Raw genomic sequence first — 17,107 nt, forward strand, 5'->3', positions numbered from 1 at the left:
GTATGAGGGAATATATGGGCCTCCCATAGTGCTTGATGGAAGCATGTTAACCATCGGTATACTTAAGTCGTTTTGTTGTAATCCGTCCCGAAGGACCATGAAAGATAATACTCAACCGACATGTTAATTGTCAACTGACGTGTGGTCATTGCGTTACCTACCTTTTGCCTTTGGTCTACACTGAGGGTATCAGAGTGAGGGAGTCAACCCAAATATAATTAAATCTAGAGAGCTGAAATCCTCTCTGACTCTTTCTCTCTCTACCTCCGCCCGCAGGTGTGCGGAGAGCATGCTGTGCGTGGTGCCCGACATCTCTGCCTTCCGTGAGGGCTGGCGCTGGGTGCGGCAGCCGGTGCAGGTGCCCGTCACGCTGGTGCGAAACGACGGGATCATCTACTCCACCACACTCACCTTCACCTACACGCCGGAGCCCGGGCCGCGGCCGCACTGCAACGCCGCCGGAGCCATCCTGCGGGCGGGCAGCGACCGTCTGCTCACGGCTAGCAGCAACATCGCTAACAACAGCGACGCTAACAACACCTACGGCCCCAACGGCTCCAACGCAGGAGTCACGTCCTCTTCCACGGCCGCCACTGTGGTGTCCTAACACACACACACACACTTATACACACAATATGCCTTGAGAGCAAAACGTACCACATGGTAAGAAAAGACTACAAAGTAAACGGACTCTCTAAAAGTGCTGCATATTGATTTTGGATACAAGAAAAGAAGCTGAAATAGGAAATTGGTCGGACAAAAGGGAGGAAGAGGAGGAATTCGAAGGAAAGAACGATGTCAAAAGTTGTCAACCAACGGAAATAAGAGAAACTGTGCGGAACTCCTCACCGCTACCATCTTGTCTCTGGTGTTGGAGCTGTGGAATAAGTTCCTATTGGCTCAGAGTACCAGCGCCTTTGACGGCCGTAAGAAAATCGATACCACAACAGCGATGCATCTGCCACATGTATAAAATGTTAACATAAAAGGATAGTTTTTGTGCTCCCCCCCATCATTTTTTCCCTCCTTTTTTTTTTAATATGTTGCGTTAGTTTGTGTATGTTTCTGTAAAGGGGGCGAGATGTATCGTTGTTGGAGGGAGAGTGAGGATTGGGTATAGAGGGACACATATAAAAACGTGATGATGATAACATAGTTTTTATGGACCAAGGATCTCGTATAAGCTTTAGTAAAGGTACATTTTCTCCATACCTTTTTTTGTATGAAATATATAGTACACTTTTGTTACCAAATAGTTTCTATTCTCACCCTCCTAGCTTTGGCCTTTTTTGGGGGGCCAAATCCCGACCTGGCTTGTGTATTATAGCTACCCATATCTCCGTCAAACGCCTGCTCCCCCGGTCTTTTGGACAGAACGTTCAATTTTTTGATACTTTGCTCTTAAAAAAAAAAAAGACTAAAGTCTGGGGATTTCTCTTTGTTTTGTTTACCTAACCGAAGGTTTGGTTTGCGTTAGGAAGTGACCTCAGCAGGCCTAATTTGGGATTCTCGTTCATTTTTATGAAGTCTTTAAAAAGAAAAGCTTTAAGCAATGCCTCTGCCTTGTCTGAAATACTCTGTGTGCTACTAGCTACGTTTCCTTCGGAAATTACATGTCTGTACATCACACAAGGAGCCATAGCGAAGTCCGCAGAATTCTTCCATTGTATTTCAAACTTTAAAAAACTCGACTTCCACTACCGGTTACAAAATAGTTTCTCATTTCCACATACATTTTATGATTCTAGTCATCAAATTGAAAAGGTAGCCTTAGAACTGTATATTATTACTGTGCACACAGTCAGAAGAAATCGTGTCATATATCCCATGTTGAGATCATGCCGATGTATTGGTCGCCACAGAAGTATCTGACGACGTCTTGAAATCTGTCAGTCCGTATACTGTCTCACCAGGCCTTGGTGTCTTCCTGTGTATAGTTCTCGTGGAATTTAAAACTTCCATTGTTTTGAGAAAACAGAAAAGACAGACACTTCCAATTTGATGTGGCCTTACCGCTAACTTAAATGTCAAAGAGAACCGATACCCTTCCAACGACCTGCCCTTTCCATTTAGGTAACTTCCAAGAACCTGTGTGTTGCAAAAACAGTCTGTCTGTCTTATCACCACTTGTTAAGTTGTTTCATTGGACTATATTACCCATAATGCAATCCATCTGCCACTACTCCAAAACCACATTGTCATCCTTCTGGAAGATTTGTGGGCCTTTTTAAGGATAATATTAACTCTGTTCAGTGTACAAGTAGAACACTTATATAAATGATGTACTTTATTATCACAGTGCCCTGCTTTCTCCATTTTGGCATGGATACATTGTCTTGTGAGGGCTTTGAGCTCCTCTGTTTGGCCTCCTAAAAGCCTTTTAACTAACGTCCTGTGGTTTTTGACCTTACACAACAATTACATGTACATTGTAAAACTCGCTTTCTGAAAGTAGCCACACTCACCGGCTGTATTTATGGTGATCAAGTCTCCTGTTAGAATGAATAAGGCCTTCTAGATGTGTGTCTGTGTTATTGAATATGTGTATTTGGAAAAACGTACAGCAATATTGTACAGGTCATGTCGTCGTGTCTCTTGGGGTTTGTCTGCCTGACCACTAGTTCACCAGCCTGTGCGTGTGTGTGTGTGTGGTGGTGGGGGGGTTGTGTGTGTGTGAGAGCGAGTGTGTGTTTGGCTCTTCTGTGTAGTCTAACAATGGATCAGTGAGTGAGACTCGCTCCATTTCAAAATGTGGTTGGGTGGGTGGGTGCGTGGATGCGTACACCGTTTTATGTTCCAAACAATCAATGCTCTTGTAAAGATGGACTTTGAAGATTGTTTGGGTCCCGCGCCGTCTTCCGACTTGATCCAAATATAAAACAAGTGATTGTTTCTCTCTCATTGTTGGAAATAATATGTGGATCAACAAAATTAAAAAAAGAAAAAGGCAATACTTTGATCATAGTATTACAGTGGAACTGTATATACTTCCGGGAAGAACTATGATGCTTTAACTTGAATGTCTGCTTATTAATTAAGAAGTATTTCTGGCCAATGTCATTCATGTACCCATTTAACAGTCATATCCCTTTAATAATAGGGAACAAAAAAGTGCTCTATTTACCTACCCCCCCCAAAAAATGCTAACTTAAGGGATGCTTTTTTCCCCCTCCCTATTTAGATTCTTCCCGCCCCTTCTATTTTTCCAGCCATTGATGTTAATGTAAACAGTGTAATAATATTGATATTATTTTAAATTATTGGTATAAAGTTTCCCCCCTTGTCTTATTTTATGTCAAAGAAATAAGTGCATTATTGCCCTTGCTGCCTAGTTTGGCCTGGGTTGTCAATTTACAAAAGGTCGGTCCAGCAACAGTTGTACTTTTTCTAATGAATTAAAGCATGGGTGTATCAACCTAAATTGAACATTTTGTAGCATCAAACCAACATGAGCTTTGTCACTAATCACCTTAATATGGACTTTTTTTTTACACAACAAAGAGAAATGCTACTGGTATTTCTTAACCCTTTACTCTATTGTGATATGTCAATAAGGTGGTCACCAAATATGTTTGGGTTTTGCGCAGTGTTTTCATTGTGCCCGTTTCAGCTGGTAGAGGCGAGCTTATCTCTTAGATATCAAAGTGAGTTTGGGAACGCCTCTCTAATGCCTAAGGCGTCCTCCAGTCAGTCGACCTGTCATTCTGCTTGTGTTATTTTATTTCTGTTTCGATACTTTCTGTTGTCTCTCTGGGCTCCACTCAGCCTGCTCCTTACGTTTCTCACTGATGCCCGAGTGAGTTTGGAAGGAAGTGGCATTGCGCTGCATCTCTTAAACAGTGGAAGGGTCGTGCGTATTCTCATATCACTCTTTGATCCTCTTTGCTGGGTCATGTTCAGTAGGCGGGAAATGGAATGAAACGTTTGCAACGGTGTGCCCTAATGAACATGACACTGGTTGAACGGTTTACATGTACTCTATAGAACAGTGGAGGCATGGCGGATTGGAGCAGGAGGAGAGGGTGGGTCCAGAGAACCAACTATTATGGTCAAGAAGCGCATCAGTGCTCCCCTTCCTCAGGTTTCACTCAACAAGGGGAAGGCAGCTCTCCCCCCCTAAAGGGGGTGGAATGTTGTTACGTGGCTTTGTATTATCTGAGCAAACTTTAGCAACATGGTAACTAAAGCTCACCCAGCAAAATACAAAATATTCTCCAACTTGTGTGATGCTTTTTGAAAATACTGTATACACACCGGTTTTCATTTTTCGGTCAGTCCATATTGTTTGTTTTGTTCTTCCAAAAGCAGCTGTTGTTTTTTTGTTGTTGTAACGAGCTCTGAACAATGTATGTATGTATGTATCCTCTAATATACCAAATGTCTTTTTATAACGTAGATTTCTCATGCACTGCTAAACGAAACAGGACAGAGCGAGGAGGCAGCTGTAAATAAATGAAAAGGCGTGTTGGAGCAGCCTTTCCTCTGTTGCACTCGGCCTGACATTCTCCCCAAGACTATTGGCTGGCTGCACTATGAAGTGCTTTACGCTTCTCTCTTTCTTTCCGTCTCTCCTCTGTCTGTGTACGTACATTTTTGACTTTCCCCCTCATCCCTTTACACTCTTAGCTCTGTACGCTTGGCTTTGCTGCAGTCTGTTTTCTTACCCTTCCTTCCTTTCCTTTCTTTTTCCCCCTCACACACACTCTCTCTCTCTCTCTCTCTCCTTTCTCTCACACTCTCTCTCTCTCTCTCTCTCTCTCTCTCTCTCTGTGTAATGTTGTAGTAATGTTAAGCAGAGTGTCAGTCTGTCAGTGTGGTAGTATACTCAGTGCTTAAAGGGTTGCCGATGGTAGAAACCTGTGCAGTTTGTAACATTTTAGCAATAACGTGAAAACAAGGGGACTGTTTGTTTCAGTTTTTTGTACATATTGCAGTTCCAGTTCATGCTCAAATCCATGTCATTAAAAAAAAAATTACTTGCAATATTGGCATAAAAAAAAATCAAGAAATAAAAACTGACAGAATTATGTGTGAAATTAAATGTGTCGTTAACTATATGTATTTTTATGTTTGAGGAACTCAAGTATGCAAAAAAAAAAAACATGGTAATATCCTCATAAAGGGCTGACTTAAACAGGCAGTTTGAACAGTAACAAAGCAGACACCCCGCCACTGATTTGGTAAACATCTCAGGGATGGGGAAATGTAACCATGCTTTTGAGGCCATAGTGTTTTTTTATTCTATTTTTTACAGTTGCATTGTTTACAAACAAAGGAGCAAAACAAGTTTATATTTTGGGTTCTGATGGCGTACGACAGTTGAACTCAGCACGTGAGGCATCTACAAGTTATATTCTTCAAGAATCAATGGGTGTATCATTCATTTAAATGTCTAAAACTGGATGGAGCAACTGCAAATAGTCCGTCTGTGAAGTAACACCACTCTGCATTTGTTTGTACAACCTGTGCCTCTGAACCAGCTCAGAGGTGAGTGTTTATGCTTCTCATGAGCTTCGTCTCCAAGAACCACTGGCCCTTGCAGTGTAAGCAAGTGCAATCCATCGGCACCTTCTTACTCAGGGATTTGAAAGGGCCCCACCAGACGCTATATACTTTTTAATATTCAATTTCCTTTTTCGGGTTATGTATTCCAGTGCAAGTCTGATAGCAATTTACCTTAGAGAGCAATGCTAAAACTATCAACAGAGACCAGGTGTGATTGACAGGTAGCGCCGGGAAACATCTCTTTGAAGTAGGGGGACATACAGGTGCACAGTCCCACACCTCGATAAGGCGGCGAGTCATGTCACCCACAGTACTACATGTGGCACAACGATGAAAAAGCACGCTGACTGGGTCAAGAAAGAGAAAACACGACTGTTTTGTACGCTAATGACTTGTTTTAGAGCGTGGCACTGTGCTACAAGGCTAGGACACAAAATAATGCGCAACTGCCGGGAATGGCAGTGATTTAAGTCAGGAAGTGTTTACACATTTGTTGCACTGCCTGTAAAAGGAGGTCAGAGGTATGGGAAGTTTTAAATGTCTTGGGGGAACGTGGTGTCATCATTGGGCTGTGGTTTGAAGCTTTCAAGTCCTTGACAAGAATGTATCCAAAGACAATTTTATGCAGAGTGGAGCAGAACACACACACGGGGTTATGAAGTACATCCATGGGCATTCTGCTTTGAATGCACACGGGGGAGATGGAGAGGTTCTGTAAAGGGGGACTGTGACGATTGTACTCATTGGGGGGGGACAGTACTGAATGTAAACCTCTTTGCCGTAGACATGACCTAGCCATGTTCTCTCACGGTCCCTGTGAATGCAGCATATAGGGTGGTACTGTATACGTCAGAGTTCTAATCAGGTGCCACCGTTCCTCAGTCTTTTATAGTTTGTTTACTGTTAGTTCTTTTAAAGTCCTATCATCATCTCCTTGTTAAAAAACTCTGGCTGATTTTTCTCAGTTTCATGAAGTCGACATGCTTATGGTTAGATTATCCTGTCTTCGCAATGGCGCCAATATTATCATCGACTCTTTCACTGGGATCCTCTCAATACATACACGGGGTGTAAAAAAAACATGAGGATAACCTTCCTAATATTGGGTTGCACCCACATCTCCACTCAGGACAGCCTCAATTCGTCTGGGCATGGACTCTACAAGGTGTCGAAAGCGTTCCCAAGGGATGCTTCCCACAGTTGTGTGAAGTTGGCTGGATGTCCTTTTGGTGGTGGACCAGTCTTGATACACAAGGGAAACTGTTGAGCATGAAACTACCATACTACCATGCCCCATTCAAAGGACTGTAACCTTTTATTTAATTAGGCAAGTCAGTTAAGAACAAATTCTTATTTACAATGACGGCCTAACCCTTCCAAACCCGGAGGACGCTCGGCCAATTATGCACCGCCCTATGGACTCCGAATCACGGCCGGATGTGATACAGCCACAATCCATGTCTCAAGGCTTAAAAATGATTCTTTAACCTGCCTTGTCCACTTCATCTACACTGATTGGAGTAGATTTAACAGGTGACATTGAATAAGTGATCATAATAGCTTTCACCTGGGTCATGGAAAAGGCAGGTGTTCCTAATGGTTTGTATACTCAGTGTACATGTCCACTCTCACAGGCACGGGGACTTTGAAGTGGAAAGAAGGCATGACCTTAACAGAGACCAAACTCTCATGGTACAGTGGGTGGGGGTACGGTGGGTACTTCTGACTGGTCGATGATGGCAAAGGAAGCTAAGCCTGAGCGGAGCCACGGATACTACTGTATGTGAAGCGCGTGCTATTACCACTGGATGGCGTGTGCCCGTTCTCTCTGCTCCTCATCCCTCCTCTTCCTCGCCCTCTCCCCGTCCCTGTCCCGATCCTACTCCCAGCCCCCCTCCTGACCCCACCGCCCTTAGGGCAGCTACAGCAGGTGAAGGTGGACAGAATCCCTTGGCGGAAACGGTTATTCATGAAGCAGTATATAATGGGGTTGACACAAGCCGAGGTGTACGACAACAGGTGGATGAAGGATATCGGCGCCCCCGAGAGGAGCTTGTCGGCAGAGCGGCGGTCGAAGGCCCTCCAGGCATTAGCGGCAAACACGGGTGTCCAGCAGAGCAAGAAGAGACAGACGATGACCAGGAGCATGCGGATCACGCGCTTCTTAGCCATCAGGTTAGAGGTGGAGCTGTTGCTGCACACACGGCTCAGCGTGGACTTAGCGCTGCCCGTGCTGTCTCTGATTTTGATGGTCACGTTAGGGCTGTGGGTCGACAGAGGGCTCTGGAGGTGGGCAAGCTCGCCCTTCTTGGCAGGCTGGAGGTAGCAGCCGTCGTTGTCCCCGGGTTTGATGCTGCCCGTGCTGCACTGTCTGTCTGTGATGGATCATAACAGCAGATATGAATACAAATGAACATGAACGAAAATGGTATTACCCTAAATAACAATTACAAATGATAAAGCTGGATATAATAATGATGAGGAAATCATCTCTGCGAGAGATATTAAACATAGACATGAATAATGTCCCTGTACAAATTGGATTTACCAAAGATTAGCCAATTGTACATGATTGCCAATAAGGTTGCCACAAAATGTAGATGACATGATGGCCAGAGCTGCATGTTTTCAAGAGGCCAGTTGAGGTAAATGTACCTCTGCTGGACTTCCTGTTGGTCATCTCAAACTTAATGCCCCTGTAGAGCTCAAGGGAGATGAGCCCGTAGGCTGTCATCATCACGACCCCAGGGACCAGGAAGAGGAGCAGCAGCAGGGACACGTACCTGGGAGGAACAACAGGTCCATGGGGTCACCAGATTGGTCAAAAGCAGGTAAGTGTGCATTCAGTATATCAAAGTGTTCCGACCTGACAGAGAACCGCTTTCTGAGCTCAACAATGACCTACCTCCTCATTGCTAAGTATATATCTAACAGCTCAACAACATCACTGAATTAGATACTTTAACCCCCAAAAAGTAGTAGACATGAATTTAATTTAATCTTTTGAGCAGACTTCTCCATTATTTACAGAGAAAATCACCTAACGGCTGAAACCTCTCTTTGTGATGGTGGGCAGACGAAAAAAGTATCTCATCTCTAAAGTATCTCTCCTCTCACCAGGACTGCTGGATGACATCACTGGGCCAGACCAGGCGGCACATGTTGCCTGTGCTGTTGTTGACCCGGGTGAAGGGTACCAGGGTGCTGGAGATGGGGTAGGGCAGCATGAGCAGGAAGCTCACCACCCAGGTGGCAGAGATGACCTTGGCAGCGTGGGACTTGGTTTGCCAGGTACGGGAGGTCAAGGGGTTGCAGATTGCACTGTAGCGCTCCAGAGAAATGGCCACCAGGTTGAAGGTAGAGACACTCACCGAGATACCTGGAGGGATGACAACGAATAACGGTCCTTGATACCACGCGAATATAGATTCTGATTAATAGATCGATTATAAACAAGCATGTAGCCTACATTAGCATGTTGTACTGCAATGATTTTGAACGGCTAAATATTTTACAGTGTACAGTGTAGTAAATATGTATGTAAAATATTAGTTATTAATATAGAAATATGTAACAGTGACGTAGATATGTAGAATCTCAATGTAGCCTCGTGTGATTGTGATTTGGAGGCTTGCCAGACCAGGTTAAGGTGACAATTCAAGGGATAATCTGTAGTTCAAACAAGAGCAAGGCAGTCACCCTGCCGCTGTTTCAGTAAACAGCTGAGGAATAGGGCTGGAGAAATGTAACCAATCTCAAATTCATAGACAGAGTTATGGATGACCATCCATGATAGCCACATAATAATGTAAACTGTGTTTTAAGGCTATACAGTGTTTGTTTACAATCACATTGTTTACAAACAATGGAATTAAAGAAGTTTATATTTTGGGTTATGTTGGAATCCGACAGAACTAAGCTAATGAGGAATTTATAAATTATATTCTTCAAGTATCAGGGTAGAAACAGTACCCTCCATAATTATTTCTTATTTTGTCTCTATACTACAAAAGTTTGGATTTTAAATCAAATAATGACCATGAGGTTAAGTGCAAACTGCCAGCTTTAATTTGAGGGTATTTTCATCCATATCGGATGAACCATTTAGAAATGACAGCACTTTTTGTACATAGTCCCCCTATTTTAGGGGAGGAAAGGTATTGGGACAAATTCACTTATGTGTATTAAAGTAGTAAAAAGTTAAGTATTTGGTCCCATATTCATAGCATGCAATGACTACATCAAGCTTGTGACTACAAATGTGTTCGATGCATTAGCTCTTTGTTTTGGTTGTGTTTCAGACTATTTTGTGCCCAATAGAAATGAATGGTAAACAATGTACTGTGTCATTTTGGAGTCACTTTTATTGTAAATAAGATTAGAATATGTTTCTAAGCATTTCTACATTAATGTGGATACTGCCTAGATTATAGATAATCCTGAATGAATTGTGAATAATGACTTTATGAGCGGTGTAGAGACAGAGCACTAGGCTAACATATGGAATTGTTTTAAGATGGTCATGCCATGGATAATTTAGTAATTTGATTTAGAATATTAGGACCCCTTTAGGTAAAAATAATATATACAAAACAAATATTTGATAAATATTGAATTTGGCCTTCACTACTATAGCCCATAGAAACACATTGGATAACACACAAATGGCAAAAAAATAGTCAAAAAATGTATCGTAAGGAATAAGGTTTTGAAGTGTCTGTCCAATATCTAGAATATATAAGAAAGCTCAGGAAATATTTGATGGCACATATTTAACCCCTTAGTTTTGTTGCAACAAAAATAACTCCATACTTCAATTAGTTTGTATGGGTTACCTTCAGACGAGTCCTGTGGCACTTGCAAAATCGAGAACACCATCATGTCCGTGAGTCTCCCCTTTCCATAGAGTGGTCAAAATAGTTTTTTAGGCGAAACCGTTCAGACGTTTTCATGAGAAACGATTTTTGGGATGTCTAATGGTCAGACAAATACCGGTGTAGCTCGGCCACCTTCCACCGCAGACGTGGAAGGCCGACATAGGCGGATTTGATGGTTTGAGACGCAGCCCATGCAAAAAAAAATCGCACATTTATGGATTTTCATGGGGATTTTTAAAATGTATTGTTACTTAGATTGACGCACGAGTGCATCAATAGACTCTTCAGGATTAACCAGTGGAAGTTAACACACTTACAGAGTAATAGTAACAACGGCACATCTAAATAAATGCACATTACCGTGGATATACCGGTGTATTTCACGTTAAACTCTGTGACAGATGAGTTATTCATCTCTACTGACATGGCCGTGATCTCACCGCACACGGATCCCGAACAAACAGTGTGAACTATCTAACTACTAACAAATACCACGATAGAAAATGTTCCCGAAGGCAATAACGAAAAAATTAATCCAGCTAATACAAATGCATATATCTAGGATTTATCCATACAATATCTAGGCAGGAAATATTGTTGAAAAACATTGGAACTACAAGAGCACTTGAAGATACAGCTATGCATCGAGCTACTGTATCTGGAACCTATATATCCATACAACATCCAGACATAAAGTTCAATGGAATGTTTTCAACAAGATATGAACCATGAGAACAGTACAGCCTTGACTTCAAATGCCTCTAGAGAATGGATCCTCAACTATATAGCTTTATTGATATTTCTATGCCTGAGAGTCTAAAGTTATTGTTTTTTGACAAGTGTCTCAAACATCACTCTTCTACCATGGTATTTTTCTTCCTCTTATTGCCTTGTGGCCTGGACCTTTTCTGCTCAGAATAAATGGCTCCTTAAATCAGGAGGCAGGGCCAGTACGCTCACAGCCCGGGCGGCGGGAAGGCAACAAGGGAACGCAGCCACGGCTATAGCCATCAAATTACTTTATTTGGTGTCTCTTCACACCAGGCACCAGGTCAGAGCCTAAATGGAGGTGGTATTGGCTCAATGGATTCTGGCATTTGCTTCGTTGTTGATTCTCCATGATTAGCCTACAGCCCACTCCAATGTGTTCATTGTAGGTCGGTGAGTGAGTGGCTGAAGCTGAAAGGAATCTTCTGTATGTGGCTATGTGGACAGAACCTACTGTACTCACTCCCCTTACTTGACCCTTTGAAATGAGTGACAGCAGTGTAGTAGACAATAACAAGATAAGACCACGATTAACTATGCAGCACAGAAGATGACAAGAGTATGTAAACACATCCAATTGCAATAACACAGAAATCCCTAACAGACAAACACACTACATGGTCATGGAGACCTGGGCCCGTATCCACAAAGCATCTCAGAGTAGGAGTGCTGATCTAGGATCTATCCATATAATCTTATTCTTCATGATCTATTAGGTAAAACTGTTCCTAGGTCAGCACTCCTACTCTAAGACGCTTTGTGAATACAGGCCCAGGTCAGGACTGGGTACAGTACACCGACAGGACTCACCCATGAAGTACATGGCCACCTTGCAGATGCCCGAGCCGAACACAAAATCCCTCATGAGGTTGGGGATGAGGGTGAAGGGCATGCAGAAGAGGCACAGCATCAGGTCGCTGGCGGCCAGGGAGAGCAGGAACAGGTTGGTGACTGTGCGCATGTGGCGGTTCCTCACCAGCACAGCGATGATCAGGCTGTTACCCAGCACGCTGACCAGGAAGATGAGGCAGTAGAGGAAGATGCGCACCGTCTGGTTCAAATCTATAGGGAGGAGAGAAAGACAGTCAGCATCATTGTTCTTATAATTGCCATTATCATCAGACGTCATCATCACCAAGACCATCAGCTTCATCATTGTTTTCATTGTCATCGTCAATGTTATCGTTATTATCAACATCATCTTCTTAATCATTATCATCAATATTATCAGACAATTATTATCATAAACATCATCATCATTATTATTAAGATCATCATCACCATCATTATCCATATTATCATTACCTTCAAATAATCAATTTGTTAGGTCTATCTGTTTTCAATGACATGGCCCTAGTTGTGTAAAGAGGGTGAAATTAATTTATCCTAATTCGATTGTAAAATATTCTATTATACAGTTGAAGTCAGAAGTTTACATACACCTTAGCCAAATACATTTAAACTCAGTTTTTCACAATTCCTGACATTTAATCCTAGTAAAAATTCCATGTCTCAGGTCAGTTAGGATCACCACTTTATTTAAAGAATGTGAAATATCAGAATAGTAGTAGAGATTATGATTTATTTCAGCTTCTATTTCTTTCATCACATTCCCAGTGGGTCAGAAGTTCACATACACTCAATTAGTATTTGGTAGCATTGCCTTTAAATTGTTTAACTTGGGTCAAACATTTTGGGTAGCCTTCCACAAGCTTCCCACAATAAGTTGGGTGAATTTTGACCCATTCCTCCTGACAGAGCTGGTGTAACTGAGTCAGGTTTGTAAGGCCTCCTTGCTTGCACATGGTTTTTAGTTCTCTCCACAAATGTCCTATATGATTGAGGTCAGGGCTTTGCGATGGCCACTCCAATACCTTGACTTTGTTGTCCTTAAGCCAATTTGCCACAACTTTGGAAGCATGCTTGGGATCATTGTCCATTTGGAAGACCCATTTGCAACCAAGCTTTAACTTCCTGACTGATGTCTTGAGATGTTGCTTCAATATATCCACATCATTTTCCTTCCTCATGATGCCATCTATTTTGTGAAGGGCACCAGTTCCTCCCGCAGCAAAGCACCCCCAAAACATGATGCTGCCACCCCCGTGCTTCACGGTTGGGATAGTGTTCTTCAGCTTGCAGTCCTCCCCCTTTTTCCTACAAACATAACGATGGTCATTATGGCCAAACAGTTCTATTTTTGTTTCATCCGACCAGATGACATTTCTCCAAAAAGTACAATCTTTGTCCCCATGTGCAGTTGCAAACCGTAGTATGGCTTTTTTTATGGCGATTTTGGAGCAGTGGCTTCTTCCTTGCTGAACGGCGTTTCAGGCTATGTCGATATAAGACTTGTTTTACTGTGGATATAGATACTTTTGTACCTGCTTCCTCCGGCATCTTCACAAGGTCGTTTGCTGTTGTTCTGGGATTGATTTGCACTTTGACACAAAGTACGTTAATCTCTAGGAGACAGAACGCGTTTCCTTCCTGAGCGGCATGATGGCTGCGTGGTCCCATGGTGTTTATACTTGCGTACTATTGCTTGTACAGATGAACGTGGTGCCTTCAGGAGTTTGGAAATTGCTCCCAAGGATGAACCAGACTTGTGGAGGTCTACAATTGGTTTCTGAGGTCTTAGCTGATTTCTTTTGATTTTCCCATGATGTCAAGCAAAGAGGCACTGAGTTTGAAGGTAGGCCTTGAAATACATCCACATTGACTCAAATTGACTCAAATTATGTCAATTAGCCTATCAGAAGCTTCTAAACCCATTACATAATTTTCTGGAATTGTCCAAGCTGTTTAAAGGCACAGTCAACTTAGTGTATGTAAACCTCTGACCCACTGGAATTGTGATACAGTGAATTCTAAGTGAAATAATCCGTCTGTAAACAGTTGTTGGAAAAATGACTTGTGTCATGCACACAGTAGATGTCCTAACCGACTTGCCAAAACTATAGTTTGTTAACAAGAAATTTGTGGAGTGGTTGAAAAACGAGTTTTACTGACTACAACTTCCGACTTCAACTATACATTTTTTCTCAATCATGTACAATCCTTTTTTGGAATAATGTTGCTGATTTTCAAAACAGAGTCCACAAGACACAGAACTCTGTGGCCTTTTGCAACAAAGTAAATGGCTTCTCAAAACATAAATACAATCATCAAAACTATAGTTTACTGTCAAAATTGCAAATACATTCATCAAAAGTTGAAAAAATACATTTTCGAGTTTTACTGACTACAACTTCCGACTTCAACTATACATTTTTTCTCAATCATGTACAATCCTTTTTTGGAATAATGTTGCTGATTTTCAAAACAGAGTCCACAAGACACAGAACTCTGTGGCCTTTTGCAACAAAGTAAATGGCTTCTCAAAACATAAATACAATCATCAAAACTATAGTTTACTGTCAAAATTGCAAATACATTCATCAAAAGAACACAAGTGCCTGCAAATAGATTAATGCAATCATACATATCTCTTGCATCCAAGCAGACAAAACAAAAAGTTAGTCTGTCTTTCAAAAATCCCGGTAGATCAATACATTTTCTTTGCTGTCAATAAATCATGATGATCAAAATTGGAAGTACAACTATCCAAAGGTACAGAGTTATGGGCAATTTCTCTCCTTTAATGCACATTTCACCAAACAATTTCATACACATCAAATCAAATGTTACTGATAAAAGAAATGACATGAAAAATAAGCACATTGTGTGCATGATTAATTAATCGGTCCAATCACAATTGCATGTATTCAACACGTAGGCTCGTTTGCTCATAGTTTTAGTTGACTTTCCATTGGCACACAAAAACACAATACGCAGTAGAAATAAGGCAAGGCGAATACAATGGAGGAAAAACACAACTGATATGAATATATAGGCCTCAATACACACTAAAGCAAAGCTCTACGATGGAAGGGCACAATGTCGGAGATGATGACTTCGGAGTATAGCAAAGTTTCTTAGAAGTAACCCAACTTCATTCTCTGCATATCTGCAATATTGTGAAATAAAATGATTAGACAGCCCCACTGCCTAGATCTTTCCCTATATCGTACATGGTATGACACTGATGAGGTGATTTTAAGCATGTTGTGCAGTAGTATTTACTGATGAACACAATTGAACACATTCTCTTGTGATGAAAACAATTTGTTAATATTCTGTGAACTAAACACAGGCTTAAATGTGAGTTTAAAAAAAAAAATCCACTGATGACATTTGTATTTAAAGTTCTGCAGAATGTGGTCTAAGATATGCAAGTCAGGTACAAAGGAAAGAAAATGACCAGAAGTTCTGTATATGTAGGCTATTAGCATTTGGTCATTGCTGTACTACAGGCCAATATACAGATATGTTACGTTTCAACACAGATCCCAAAATAGCTTTTACACAATTGAGAAAAACTTTAAATATAAATGCTTGTTCCTTACTCATCCAGGATTATTTTAGAACTACCGTTAGTAGGCTAAAGGCAATTCATCTGTAATTCAGTTGGAGTCCGTTTTGGTTGGCTGCATTACTCAGGGGAAGAATGTGTGCAAATGTGGGGTTTGAATTAGCAAAATATTGGATTCATAGTATAGCCGATCAGCTCCGCCTAATTTCAATGAGAATTCAGAGATCATTTCAGTCAATGTAACACTAAGACCTACTGTAGCCTATCAGACAACTACGTGTTGACCTGATACTAAGTTGTAATCGTGTGTTAATTAATTAATGCCAAAAATTAAATAATGATATTCACTCCATCCAAGCAGAGGAGCCGAAAGAACGCATCCTATTTCAACCGCGAGTAAATGCATCGTTTGGGGTGTCCAAAGGGTCGCTCTCAATGCGCAGGTTCGCATAATAATAACAATAAAAAGATTACTAACATTTTGAAGTATGGATGATTTGGGACAAAATGCATTTTGGCAGGTTTGTGTAACAGACCGGGGGGTTTATGACTTTAAAATAAAACGGTTTCATGATTTAAAAAATAAAACATGCTACATTTTTAACACTTTGCATCAATATCTCCACGAAAAACATGTTTATTTTGATTTAAAATATATATACAATTAGACAATGACTTTTTGTAAATTTAACTTCCCCCACATGTATGATTATCATTTGGATTGGTTACCTTTCGGTTCCGGCCGCGTCTGGCTTTCATCGTCGCACTCCGACACATTCTTGATTCCAAAGTCACATAATATCTTATAAAGATTAGTGGAGTTTTTGAGCATTTCATGCAATGTAAATGTCTCCATTTTAGCCTTTCTATGTTATTTTGTCTGATGCATAAACTGAAATGAGGTTATGCAAAGGAACCCATTCCGTACAAACTTGATATTATGTCTGCAAATCACTTCCCAAATGTCATGTTCATATTCTCCAGAAGTTTGCATGACCCCATTTGTTTGATGCAAAAGTATTATCCAGCTTTCAACGAAATTGACGGGTATCAGTCAGTGAGCAAAAATGATTGACTTCAAGCGTCTGCTGCATGCACATTTTGTTGTGCTCCAGCACTTCAATGTTGGATATGAGAAATATAACAGTATGGATGGGTGGATAGAGAACTCCGGTCTAAGAGAGCCCGCCTCTCGAGCCCATGGTCATGCAAGTGAAACAGCAGCCGCAACAATTTTAAAGGATTTTTGTAGGCTTACAGTGATTTTGTTTTAGTCTGTTGAATAGACTATTTAAGTGACATATTTCAAGAATACCACGTCTAGGTTTTCACCAAAAATAAAATAGTTTTAGATTTGTTATGAAAAAAAACAAATCTGTGAGATGTGATTTATTGCTCACATGTGAGAGATAATAGGCTGTCATTATGGTACTGGACAGAGGCTCACCTGATGATGGTGATCCATCACAACATGACATAACTCCACATGCATGTTTTGCTTAAAAACCTATGTTCTGCTCTCAGTAATTGTATCACTTTGACT

The 17,107-nt window shown here is 41.3% G+C and overlaps 2 protein-coding genes across 2 annotated transcripts in view; one reads left to right on the forward strand and one right to left on the reverse strand.

The window, feature by feature from the left end:
- Positions 1-1,354, forward strand: part of rbpjb (recombination signal binding protein for immunoglobulin kappa J region b) — an 83,363-nt gene extending 82,009 nt beyond the window's left edge. Inside the window, exon 11 of the mRNA XM_024434952.2 lies at positions 277-1,354. Coding sequence (XP_024290720.2) covers positions 277-607 — 331 coding nt within the window. The 3' untranslated portion in view covers positions 608-1,354. The remainder of the gene's footprint in view (positions 1-276) is intronic.
- A 5,672-nt stretch (positions 1,355-7,026) lies between these two features.
- LOC112260104 (cholecystokinin receptor type A-like) lies at positions 7,027-16,773 on the reverse strand. The gene is made up of 5 exons (XM_024434953.2): positions 16,294-16,773; positions 11,961-12,212; positions 8,623-8,884; positions 8,161-8,288; positions 7,027-7,880 (listed from the first exon to the last, which is right to left on the reverse strand). The coding sequence occupies exons 1-5, from the start codon at positions 16,418-16,420 to the stop codon at positions 7,255-7,257; spliced, it is 1,395 nt and encodes a 464-aa protein (XP_024290721.1). The 5' UTR covers positions 16,421-16,773; the 3' UTR covers positions 7,027-7,254.
- Positions 16,774-17,107: the final 334 nt, after the last annotated feature.

The sequence above is a fragment of the Oncorhynchus tshawytscha genome, linkage group LG10 (genome assembly GCF_018296145.1).
Source record: "Oncorhynchus tshawytscha isolate Ot180627B linkage group LG10, Otsh_v2.0, whole genome shotgun sequence".
NCBI lineage: Eukaryota > Metazoa > Chordata > Actinopteri > Salmoniformes > Salmonidae > Oncorhynchus > Oncorhynchus tshawytscha.

Coding starts and splice junctions, on each gene's coding strand:
- LOC112260104 (XM_024434953.2), bottom strand. CDS start 16,420: ATGGAGACATTTACATTGCATGAAATGCTCAAAAACTCCACTAATCTT. Junction 8,289..8,622: donor GATGTCATCCAGCAGTCCTG/GTGAGAGGAGAG, acceptor TGTTCCTCCCAG/GTACGTGTCCCTGCTGCTGC. Junction 7,881..8,160: donor CAACAGGAAGTCCAGCAGAG/GTACATTTACCT, acceptor GATCCATCACAG/ACAGACAGTGCAGCACGGGC.